Source organism: Lissotriton helveticus, chromosome 5_1 (genome assembly GCF_964261635.1).
Source record: "Lissotriton helveticus chromosome 5_1, aLisHel1.1, whole genome shotgun sequence".
In the NCBI taxonomy this organism is placed as follows: domain Eukaryota; kingdom Metazoa; phylum Chordata; class Amphibia; order Caudata; family Salamandridae; genus Lissotriton; species Lissotriton helveticus.
The window spans coordinates 87,717,059-87,730,490 of record NC_136065.1 but is presented as its reverse complement, the minus strand read 5'-3'; the positions used below and the strand labels follow the sequence as shown (position 1 = coordinate 87,730,490).

General features: G+C 43.8%; 1 protein-coding gene across 1 annotated transcript in view; it reads right to left on the bottom strand.

Annotated features, from left to right (window-relative positions):
• The window catches only part of LOC144754187 (E3 ubiquitin-protein ligase TRIM39-like), a 181,098-nt gene that overhangs the window by 120,501 nt on the left and 47,165 nt on the right, over window positions 1-13,432 (bottom strand). Inside the window, exon 2 of the mRNA XM_078641770.1 lies at window positions 4,152-4,247. Coding sequence (XP_078497896.1) covers window positions 4,152-4,247 — 96 coding nt within the window. The remainder of the gene's footprint in view (window positions 1-4,151; window positions 4,248-13,432) is intronic.

Below are 13,432 nucleotides of genomic sequence, written 5' to 3'. Positions count from 1 at the left end.
GCTATCACAGCGCTAAACTGCTCTCCTACCATTGTGTACTCTGCTAAATCCCTTGGAATTACCTTAGACAGCAACCTGAACATGCGTAGCCATATCAACACAATGGCCAAAACTGCCAGATTTCACATGAACTACCTAAGAAACCTGACACCATTCCTCGACACCCCAGATCTAAAATTGGCAATTCAGACTCTAGTCATCTCTAGGCTAGAATATGGTTGCTCCACCCTCGCAGGCCTACCCAAGAGCTCTCTGGCACCCTTGAAAGCCTGCCTCAACGCCGCAGCCAGATTTTGGCGGGTTCCAAGAAGTACGACCATATCTCACCCCACCTCAAAGCTCTGAACTGGCTTCCTCTTGAGGCCAGAATCCAATTCAAGCTGGCTTGCATCACCCACCAGGCCCTTTACTCTGTCCCCTGATTTTCTCGCCCAGATACCTGGAGGAGCCAGAAACTCCCATCCGCCAGAGACCTTTTGCACCAACCTGCACGCTTCAGGAAAAAAAGAACGTATAATCGAGCCTTCTCTGGGGCTGCCCAAGAATATGGAACTCACTCCCACCAGCCATCAGAATATTACCATCTCTAGCTCACTTCAAAAAAGAGCCCCAAACTTTCCTAATGGGCAAATTCCTCTCCTAATGCTTACGTTACAGCCAACTCCGTAACCTGGCTTCGCCTATTGTTACGGCATTAGCCCGGGGCCTTCTCTCCTTAGGATACCCACCCGGCACTTCCGAACAAACTCCCCGGGTATTGAGACTGCTTCTTTAGCTTAATGTATCTATTTGATCCTATCCCAAAATGTATCCGGATATTATGATTGTTTGTTCTACCATATGCTGTATCCACCTGTCCCTATCCCTTTGACTTTTTTCCCCCCATGTCCTTGTATCCTACCTGTTACTACTGTAAAGCGCTCTGATACCCTCACGGGTCCGATTTGCGCTCTATAAAACACTAAAATAAATAGTAAATAAATAATTAAAAAATACCACACTGGCTGCTGTGTAGATCAGTTCAATTATCTTTTCTCCAAAGAGTTCACACAAGCAAAAACTATATTGCTCAAACTGCAGCTTTTGTTGCCGTGCTATACCTACTCGGTGGTGGTGTGCTCGGTGTACCCGTTCCTGTAGTAGTGGCTTCAGTCGTGCAGGAGCTCCAGGGAAGTCGTTGGTTGTGTGTCAGTTTAAAAAAAATCTATTGAATAAAGGGAAACAATCATGGAATAATTCTTTACGTTGCCTGTATGGACTTTGGAACGAGTGCACCCTCCAACTTTCTTTTTGAATATTATATACTAGCAGCCTGTCCCGACGTTGTCCAGGTATGAATTGCTGCCGGCCAGTAGTATTTTGTTTTGTAGGATTTCGTTTTGGTAGCATTTCTTATCTGTGAAAGGCCGGTGAAACGCTCCGATTCACAGTGCACTGCTGATGCACTTAAGAGTGCGCGTTCAGTAGTGTGTGAACTCGAGTTTCCCTACTTTATTTTTCCTTGCAATATTTGTAGCGCGAACTCTACAACATGGCATGAGCACAATATACATTACAGAAGAACACATTCATTTGTGGAAGGCACGGGGAGACAAAGCGATTTGCCTGGAATCACAGGATGTTGAGCTGATGCCGAGATTCGAACGTAGCTCCCCAGCTCTAAAGTTCGCAATTCTAGAACTTGTGGCGGGAGGTGTGTCTAAAAGTGTATGTCGGTGCTGGCCATCAATGAGAGGGACCTGTGCATTTTTCATATCGGTGGTGAAAAAATATGAGTATGTTGCTGGAGATGTGGGCCGCCGTGCCACCAATGTACTTACCGGGGGGAGGGTAAACACCCATTATTCCGCAACTTTCTTTCCGCATACCATCACTCCACATACTTTCATTACAAAAGTACCATGACTCCGCAATGCCATTATAACGCATGGCATTACATTTTATATGCTTTACCACGCATACATTTACAACGAAATTCGTTGTAAATGCATGAATGGTAAAAGCACGTTTTTTTTAAATGTTTGGATAAGGTAAGTATGGGTATATGTTTTGGGGTACTGAGGTATATGTTTTGGGGTGTTTGGGTATTTTAAGGGTTCAGATATAGTTTTGGGTTATGGGGTACAGGAGTAGTTTTAGGGACAGGTATGGGTTTTCGGGTACAGGGGTATTTTTAGGGTTCAGGGCTAGGTTTGGGTTTTGGGGTATAGGGGTATTTTTAGGGTTCAGGGGTAGGTTTGGGTTTTGGGGTACAGGGGTATTTTAAGGGTTCAGGGCTAGGTTTGGGTTTTGGGGTAATGGGGCATTTTTAGGGTTCAGGGCTAGGTTTGGGTTTTGGGGTACAGGGGTATTTTAGGGTTCAGGGGTAGGTTTGGGTTTTGGGGTACAGGGTTATTTTTATGGTTCAGGGCTAGGTTTGGGGGTACAGGGGTATTTTAGGGTTCAGGGGTAGGTTTGGGTTTTGGGGTACAGGGGTATTTTTAGGGTTCAGGGCTAGGTTTGGGTTTTGGGGTACAGGGGTATTTATAGGGTTCGGGGCTAGGTTTGGGTTTTGGGGTACAGGGGTATTTTTAGGGTTTAGGGATAGGTTGGGTTTTGGGGTACAGGGTATATTTATAGGGTTAAGATGGGTTAGTGTTTAAGGGTGTTGGGGTATTTTAAGGAGTATGGGTGGGTTATGATTATGGGGTGCCGGGGTATTTAAAGGGAGCAGGGTGGACACCTGGAGCTGGAATGTACAGAACCTGGGAAGAAAAAACAATGAAATATTGGGCACAACACTTGCTTTTTTTTCCGTACTCCCGCGCCCCGCACACGCCCACGCCCCCAGCACACGCCCCCAGCACACAATATGAGACATGGCTTGAAGGGCGGAACGTACCAAACGCCCCCAGCGTTTGTCATGCCCCCAGCACACGCCCACAGCACAACGCAGACACGCCCACAAGGGACTACTTTGCTGGCATGGTTCTTTTACCTTTTAAATGTATATGGTGGGAGACTGCATAGCCTATGTTCTTCTGCTGCAACTGCCCTTTCCAACGCTGTATTGGGTGTTGTGATTTGTGCTGTGGTTCCTGAGATTACCCGCCTCAAAGGTTTGGGCTCTCTCCTTATTATATTAGTATAGATATAGATATAGATATAGATATAGATATACACACACTCACACACAGATGCAAATAAAATCTTACAGATGTGAACTCCAGACATGTATACACAAACTCACAGATGCACATGTATTGTCGCACTCAGAAATGCCACCAGACCTTGGGATATCCAAACCCATAGATAGGCATTCACGTATACAGGTACAAACGCACAGCCAATAAATCCTGACTGCAGCATACACAACCCTCAAACACACATGCACATAGATAAGCAAATGTATTTGCACACTTTGTGGCTCAAAATCCATATATGCATATGCAGACATACAAGCACTTTTTTGTGTGGAGTTTTATATAGCGCAAACTAAACCCGTAGGTATCACAGCGCTTTACATGAGCACTAGTTACGTTACAGACAGGCACATTCATGTTTGGTAGGCACGGGGAGATTAAGTGATTTGCCCAGAATCACAGAATGTTGAGAGTCCCTGCCGAGACGCGAACCCGGTTCCCCAGCTCGGAGGTGACCGTCCTAGCTGTTAGGACACATTCTCTCCTGTGGCCTAACAGCACTAATGAAAGCCCAAAAAAACAGACAGACAGCGATGTGCAGACATGTGTACACTCCACAGATAACTCCAGGACCATCCATACACAAGCAAATACTTTGAAGCGTACACCTAAGCGTGAACCTGCCCACACATACAAATATACACACACACACACACATTGGTAAATACACACAGCCAGATAATGCCACACCTGTGTACACATACTCTAACTCACAACATTTAAGTATGTAAGTTCTACCTTAAGGTCAGAAGAGTAATTCTTGCTTTTATTTATTTTAGGACGAGCCTTTGGCCAAGTTTAGCCCCAACAACCAAGTGAAGTGACTCCGGTCAGTATATTTATCTGGTGGGGACCATGACCCAGTCTGTAGGGCGCCTCATCAGCCTTGGTGTGTCTTGAACTTTAAGAGGCCACAGAAAGGACTGGGCACAGACATATATAGACACAGCACTCACTGCAGACACTCACCCTCATGGTTTTATATTGTTCCTCCTCCTTGACTTTAGACTCCAGAAAATATATCTCCTCTTTCTTCAGAAGACGCAGCCACTCTTGAAGTTTTACCTGCAGAGATGAAAGTGCAAGAAATAACTGTAGATTTGTAAAGTGTGGTCTTACTTACAGAAAAGAGTCACTACAGAACCTGCCCCATGTGCCCAGATTGCAGGCACCAGTATCCAGATTGTAAGCACGTGATACGAGGCCACGCCCCTTTTTAAGTAGCCACGCCCCCTCCCGGAGGCTTAAATCGCCGTGCTGAGTCGCAGCCGGTGTTGACTAAATTGCTACTCTTGAGGCGGAAGCCGAGGGTTTTGCTCCTCAATTTTTAAATTGTATTTGCTGTTTTGCACATGGAAGAGTTGATTTTATTAACTTAAACTTGTGTGACACTGTGTTTGCCACTCGAGCGCTGCAGTGGGAAGGGCCAATTGCCTGACATCACCTCCCACGTGATACGAGGCCACGCCCCTTTTTAAGTAGCCACGCCCCCTCCCGGAGGCTTAAATCGCCGTGCTGAGTCGCAGCCGGTGTTGACTAAATTGCTACCCTTGAGGCGGAAGCCGAGGGTTTTGCTCCTCAATTTTTAAATTGTATTTGCTGTTTTGCACATGGAAGAGTTGATTTTACTAACTTAAACTGGTGTGACTGTAGTATGTAAACATAGTTGGTCTTGCTGCTCAGCCAGAGTAGAATGAGTGGAATGTTGGTGAGTGGTTAGAATGCTGTGTTTGAGTGTGTGAGCGTGAGCTTCAGTTGTGAGTGGGCTGAGCAGCAAGTGGGCTGCTCCTGGTGGGTTCTCACCTATATACTTATCATCTACTTAATAAAGAGACCTCCAACCATCTACACCTCGTCTACTTCCAATTCATCATTAATCCTAACATAACATTTGGCGACGATCCGGAAGAACCTGCCTTACTGCTGCCTTAAAAGATGGTCAAACGGAAAACAGAATTAATTAAGGTAAAGCTCCTTCATGAAACGTAATCGTCTTCAAGACCCTGACACCGAGACCCCACCAGTGACCTTCATCTGTCGCCCGCTGGAGTGTCAGGACTCAGGGCTTTCCATGTGAAACTTCGCTGTTTATTGATTTTTAAAAAAGAAAAGACATTGGTATAATTTTCTTCAGTTGAAAGATTACCTGTCGAATTTCCTACAAAGACCTGAAGGGATCCTTTCTGATAAAAAGGTCCGGAGACCAACGGATTATTAACGAGAGTTTAAGTAACCGGTAAAGAAATCTGGCTCGATCGTGATCGATCTCTACATTCAGGTCAGAGTTGGATAATTTATTCGTAAAGTGGGAATGAATGAAAGGTTGCTGCCATTTTTATTTGTGCTTTAAACTGATTCGAGCAGTAAGACTACTCAATTCCTTTTGCTCGGGGAGTCTGCACAATTGCGTTCCATTGGAGAGAAACTATTTTTGCTGCGCAACAACCGCCGATTTCCTGATGGGTGTACAGTGGAGAGAGTACAATCTGCTGAATACGTTGGTCTTGTGAAGGAAACTAACCCCTACTCGACCAATTCCCTGTGTTTTAATCGGTTTTGGATCTCTGTGTACACTTCGTACCAAAGGACTAATTCAAGTAAGACTAGTTTTAATTTTTCTCCAAAAATGTGGTTTTAACATTAGAACCTGTTGCGCACATTTATTGTCAACTGCCAATTTTGGTTTTGAAAACACACCACGAACTCAGGCACGCAATCACCTCTGTTCCGAGGATACGTTCTTCTTACTCCTTAGTGACGTTACAGGTACTGCCAATAGGACGTTTTGCTGCTCTGGCGTGCAGCGAGCCACCCGGCATGCCGTCAGCAAGCGTACCACCATTTTGGATGTATTCTCGAGCCCTACACAGTACTTTACCGCTTCAAGTTACATTTTGCTGCCAACTTTCAAGTTTCCTGCTCAGTAGAAATAATCGTCCACAGACTCTGGTTTCTATTGGCAGATTGAGTCCTCCAACTTTGGTTCGTGTCTTGATATGGACTAAAAGTACTCACAAGATTCATTTTGGAAATTCTCTAACTCTGTTCGAGATCGGGTGATACACCGATCACCATGACAACATTACTTGGTTATGGAATTTTGTTTCACATTACTTCGACATTTTACCATCTTTTTAATGTAGTTCTATGTTTCATTGGGAATCATAGGACATTACTTTATCTGCATTACTAAGTTCAGTCAATTTAAGTTAGAGTACCTGACTGCTTTTACTGACAATTTTACAACTTTTATTCGATCTGTTTAGTACATTGAGTAAATGTTATACATACTATTACATACTTACCTGGCGAAATTACTCATATTACAACCACATAACGAAATTTTTTTTATTTATTAGTTTAGATTCCCGTTACTGAGAGTTCGAGGCATTATTTGATTCATTTAGGGTATTTTGTGTTAGAGCCGGTCTCTTCACATTCTGATAATCTACAGTGTGGGTAGTGCACACCCTATACACTGATTCTACCCTTCTTGGTTTATTTTGTGTCTAACATTAACATCTTAGTCTTACTTTGATTAGCTATATGGATGGTGGTTTGCTTGAAGTTTAATTTCACAATGTATAGTATTATATATGGATTTGACGCAGTGACCTCATTTTGATAATTTAAGAGGCCTGTGTACCCATACTTAATAAGAAATGCTCAATAATACGTAGTCCATCTTTATTTTAAATTACAAATTGATTAATGCACAATGGGCTGGGTTTTGGTTTTAAGTACAAAAGATTTAATGGACAATAGAGCGTTTTTACATATTTTAATTGGTCATGTGCAATATGAAATGTATACTAATTTCATTGCACATAGGGCAATATACCCACTTTTATTTTAGCGCATCGGGTTAAGTACCCATCTTCTTGGGGACAGTTTACCCATATTTGTTATTAAAATGCGCAATGAGCTAAGTACCCGTCATTTTGGTCAGTGTATCCATATTTGTTTTAAGAGATGCACAATGGGCTGAGTACCCATCATAATAAAGTACCCATTTAGAGTAAAATTCTTGGGTTCTACAACCTTCCTATTTAGATACTCTATTCACTCAATTCTTCTTCAGGTTACGACTGAAATAGGCTTCGGCTATGGGTCTTCCACCGACAAGTGGATTTCTCATCTATTGATGTGCATGGTTCATAGTTTTTCTTAAAAGGGGTTATTTTATTCATGATATGATGGTGTTCACATTTGCGTGGACAGTTATAAGCCTTCTGGCTTCATGATATCCTCTAGGATATACAGATATCACTTGTTAGATGTCTACTTCTTCTGTTAATTTACGTTACTGGATTTTTATTCAGCGTGTTGAATTTACAATCTGTTTCTGAAATGTTGGACTTATTTTAAAGTTTAACAGGATGCAATCTTCACCTGTCTTAATCTATTTATTACATTCTATTCTTCTCTTTTTCCATCTTTTACTTTCTATCTTTCATTTGCTCGGTTAATGGGGATCAGAATTGCCTTGCATTGTTTTTTTTAATGAATTTTAACTTGTCTTTTCCCCTTCAGATGCAATGTTATCAATTTTCAGACTTACTATGTATTCGTATTATTATTGTACTTGCATCATTTTTTTGTTTCCGTTCAAAAGGGGGAAGGTGATGTAGTATGTAAACATAGTTGGTCTTGCTGCTCAGCCAGAGTAGAATGAGTGGAATGTTGGTGAGTGGTTAGAATGCTGTGTTTGAGTGTGTGAGCGTGAGCTTCAGTTGTGAGCGGGCTGAGCAGCAAGTGGGCTGCTCCTGGTGGGTTCTCACCTATATACTTATCATCTACTTAATAAAGAGACCTACAACCATCTACACCTCGTCTACTTCCAATTCATCATTAATCCTAACATAACAGTGGCACTGTGTTTGCCACTCGAGCGCTGCAGTGGGAAGGGCCAATTCCCTGACATCACCTCCCACGTGATACGAGGCCACGCCCCTTTTTAAGTAGCCACACCCCCTCCCGGAGGCTTAAATCGCCGTGCTGAGTCGCAGCCGGTGTTGACTAAATTGCTACCCTTGAGGCGGAAGCCGAGGGTTTTGCTCCTCAATTTTTAAATTGTATTTGCTGTTTTGCACATGGAAGAGTTGATTTTACTAACTTAAACTTGTGTGACACTGTGTTTGCCACTCGAGCGCTGCAGTGGGAAGGGCCAATTCCCTGACTTCACCTCCCACGTGATACGAGGCCACGCCCCTTTTTAAGTAGCCACGCCCCCTCCCGGAGGCTTAAATCGCCGTGCTGAGTCGCAGCCGGTGTTGACTAAATTGCTACCCTTGAGGCGGAAGCCGAGGGTTTTGCTCCTCAATTTTTAAATTGTATTTGCTGTTTTGCACATGGAAGAGTTGATTTTACTAACTTAAACTTGTGTGACACTGTCTTTGCCACTCGAGCGCTGCAGTGGGAAGGGCCAATTCCCTGACATCACCTCCCACGTGATACGAGGCCACGCCCCTTTTTAAGTAGCCACGCCCCCTCCCGGAGGCCTAAATCGCCGTGCTGAGTCGCAGGCCGGTGTTGACTAAATTGCTACCCTTGAGGCGGAAGCCGAGGGTTTTGCTCCTCAATTTTTAAATTGTATTTGCTGTTTTGCACATGGAAGAGTTGATTTTACTAACTTAAACTTGTGTGACACTGTGTTTGCCACTCGAGCGCTGCAGTGGGAAGGGCCAATTCCCTGACATCACCTCCCACGTGATACGAGGCCACGCCCCTTTTTAAGTAGCCACGCCCCCTCCTCCTCCTTACTACCATGCACACCCCTCGGAAGCGCAGCGGACGAGCCCAGCGGACATTCCTTCGACACGCCGTAGACACGCCAAAGACGAGCCTGTCTGTGCCAGTACGGGACACGGGGCTGGTCATTATATTCCTCCATCTAGGCTCTCTAAGGTAATGTCGTCTGACCTATTAAAATCCTTGCGCCCCGTCCCACATGAAAATAGCACCTTGCTTGAAATTCCTCATTTTGGCGCGGTTTCCTGCCCATTTTGTAGCTACACAATTACACCCTATCAGCCCTATCCCCCTCGTAGAACTAGATGGAGTAAGCAGGTTAAGCCAGCACACCCCACTCACAAAAACCATCTATTCTACAGTTTAAATTGTCGATCCCTACCTATGCATAAGGCTGAGATTTTCAAACTGCTGATGGACGACAAACCTAGCGCCCTCTTTCTCACTGAGACTTGGCTACATGAAGGTTCAGGGCCCGATATAGCTACGGCCCTTCCTTCTAATTATGCGATCGCCAGATTGGACAGAATTGTTAAAACCGGAGGTGGAATCGCAATTGTTTATAATAAGCAATATACTTGCACTTTTGAATCGATAATTATACCTGATAGTGAGGCAGCATCTTTTAAACTATGTCTTAATCCTAACTTCACGTTGTCCGGTATCCTTATGTACCGACCTCCTGGAAATGGCACCAAATGGGCTACAGAACTTGTAAATCATATTACCCCTTTTATATTAACATCCAAAAACTTCTCTATTATCGGAGATTTAAATCTGCATTTAGAAGATAAATTGAATACAACATGCATGAACTTGTTGGATGATCTTTTAGCTACAAACATTCACCTTATTAACTCAGGGCCTACCCACAGGGCAGGACACCTACTTGACCCGATACTGTCAAATCTTCCCTCCCTTAACTGGATAGAAAATATCCCTATATGCTGGTCAGACCATTTTTTAGTTAAAGTCGATCTTACCTTACCCAGTATCTCAACAGACCTAAACAGGTCATTGCCTTCTCTGAGGAAAAACTGGAAAGCTTTAGACATCTCCAAGCTAAATGAGAACTTAAATTCTCATCCCCCAAATAAAATTCACAATATGGAAAGCATTGCCATGGCTGCTCAACTATGGCTTACCAATGCGGCAGATGCCTGTTTAACCCAGACTAAGACCAAGGGGAACCTTCATCGCCCCCCGGCTCCCTGGTTTACTGACGCTCTTAAGAAAGAAAAAACTAAATGTAAGGCACTTGAGAGAGATTGGCGCAGAGATTTCGATCCTGATAAAAAAACTAGATATCATACAGCTAGAAATCTCTACCATACTGCTTGTAGAAAAACTCGCACGACATATGTAGCAACGACCATAATGGAAGCTGCGAATAAATCAAAAACGCTGTTTAATACAGTTAAAGATCTCGCAGGGGCTCAAACTACTGCTCCAACGCGGCCCCTAAACAAGAAGCAATGCCAGGATTTAGCTCAATTTTTTGCTGACAAAATTGACAATTTGATTGTCGAGATAGACAAAAACACTGTGAAAACTGCTCCTAAGGAAGATTGGGAATGTACTCCGACCATAAATCAGACCCTTCAAAAATGGCCCCCTATTACAACTGATGCTCTAATCTCAATTATGAAGACGTTAAAATCTGGTTCTCCTCAGGATCCTATCCCTATCAAGATAATTAAACTACTTGATACACCTGCCCTTAAAATCATTGCGGACACCCTAAATTCATCCTTAGAGCTTTCCACAGTGCCAAAGATATGGAAACATGCTATAGTAACACCTCTGTTGAAAAAACCTACAGCAGATCCAGAAAAATTGGCCAATTACAGGCCTATTTCACTCCTTCCTGCTTTTTCCAAATGCCTGGAAAGGCATGTGCATTCAGCACTGACGCTTTTTTTCCAATGAAAATGCCCTACTTCACTCCACCCAGTCAGGCTTTCGAACGGGTTTCTCTACAGAGACGGCCCTTTTGGGTGTTTCTGAAGCTATGAGGAAACTCCTCGATGAGGGTCAAACGGTTACGCTTATTTTACTTGACCTAAGCGCAGCCTTTGACACCGTATCGCATAAAAGGCTAATCGCTCTACTGGAAAAAAATGGAATAGGCGGAAACGCGCTGCAATGGATTAGATCATTCCTGAGTCATCGGACCTTTCAAATATCATCGGCAGCGGCATGTTCGGAAACTTTCAATTCCCCTCATGGAGTACCGCAGGGCTCCATCCTTAGCCCGCTCTTTTTCAACTTATATCTCAGACCCTTAGCGGATCTAGTGGAAAAAGCGGGTCTAACCTTCATGTCGTATGCCGATGATTCTCAGATTGTGTTCTCACTATCTGAACCCCAAACCTCTTCTCCATCGCGTCTAAAAGCTGGCCTGTTATCCATTTTCAACTGGATGTCAACTAACCAGTTGAAATTAAATGGAGATAAGACGGAGATTCTCCTTCTGGGTAGACAACCAGAGCTTTGGAACTCATTACATTGGCCTGCCCAGATGGGAAATCTCCCGACACCAGTGCTACAGGCTAGAAATCTGGGGGTAATCCTGGACAATTCTTTGTCCATGAAACAGCAAGTCAACAAAGTAGTGAGCATCTGCTTTACCATCTTGAGATGGCTCAAGAAGATTCTGTGGATGCTGCCTAGCCCTATGGAGAAAACGGTGGTCAATGCCTTAATTACATCTCGGCTTGACTACGGGAACATCCTGTATCTAGGTGCAAACAAAGCAGTGACAAAAAGACTGCAGATTGTTCAAAATGCGGCGGCCCGTCTTCTCTGTGGCATACCTAAAAACAGCAGCGTGTCCCCTTACCTGCGTGAACTGCACTGGTTGAGGGTGGAGAATCACATTAGGTTTAAAGCCCTAAACTACATGTTTAAAATCAAAGCACGTACCGCTCCTAAATATTTGCAGGCGCTCGCTTACCCTTACATCCCCAATAGGAATTACGATCAATAGCAGCAGAAAAATTCTGTGTTCACAGATTTAAGCTGGCCAGGATAGGAGGCAAATCCTTCGCCTACCTGGGTCCCGTCATGTGGAATACACTTCCGATTCAAATACGCAAAGAGCAAAACCCGCTCAGGTTTCGAAAGGAGATAAAAACCTGATTGTTTAACCAGTAATTTGATCCTTTACTGTCTGCACGTTCTACTAGGCTGTCATAGGCGCCGGGAAACCCTTTTTGGGTAGTTGTTGCGCCATATAAATTGATAAAATAAATAAATAAATAAATAAATATGCAACACATATCCAGATTGTAAGTACCAGTCCCAAGTATCACCGAGAACTACTCAGACAGTAATGTCACCTTGTTCTCCATGTTCTTGCCTAGAAGGACCTAACACCAGAATCCTTGCTCCAAGAAAACTAGCTTCATCACTGGCTCTTACTGCTACTTGACTTGTGCCCACTTCATGCCTAAACACAGGGAAACATTTAACTAGGCACTACGTAAAAGAAGAAACTTTGTCCTAGAGACTTATTCCAGAACAACACAGAACCAAACTAAAATATCTAAGCGTACAAGTTTTGTAAGTGCAATAACCGTGTATGCTGCCCATATACCAATATCACAGAAGCATTTTGGGACTCAAAGCATGAAAAAGGTACAATATCTGTGACAATCTTAAATAATGCGAATGAATGCAGACTGTGCAGCGATCCAACCTAATTTCCGCCTTCGACCTGGTTCAGACCCTTCTTCACGCACATCCTGGAAGTCCTCATCCCTAAATTAGACATTTCCACACATAGATCACACACTCAAAAGAGGAGAGAGGCTTGCAGTCATACACAGGATAATCTGATCTTTACTCTTAGTAACTCTACCATACCCAACTCCTTCAAACTCCTCTCCTTACCGCTTCCCTCTATCAATCTCCAAAACAGCATCCTTTTAACGGATCTATAGATGACCGGGACCAAACAAGCACTTCTCAGAGATCACTACCTCTGCCTCCATACAACACAGCCATTCCTCTTTCCTCTAATGCATCCACTTCCACTTCCTCGCAACTCCAACACAAAATCATGAAGGAAGCCTTGTACATATTTCTCAACACACTGGAAATAAAACAACTCATCAGCATTCCAACACAAAGACAACACGCCAGACCACACTCGATCGGTGTCTCCAGTTTTCCCTCTTGAAAAGATTGTGTCTCCTCGAAGATAACCTCAAAACAAACACACAAGGCCTCCCCCATGGGGCAGAGACAAGGCCCTGGTCAATGGTCTCCCCAACACCACCCTGGCACCCCTGGAAGGCAGCATACATGAAGCAGCGCAGCTCATCAAGGGAATGCAGAAATCAAATCAATTCCGCAGTAAAAGACCTACACTGGCTCCCCTTCCAGCCCAGATCATCTTCATGGCCAGCTGCATCACATAAAGAGCTCACCAACAAGACCCCAGGTGACCTGGCAGACAAACTAACCACGTCCAGGAGACAACATCAGACCAGGAG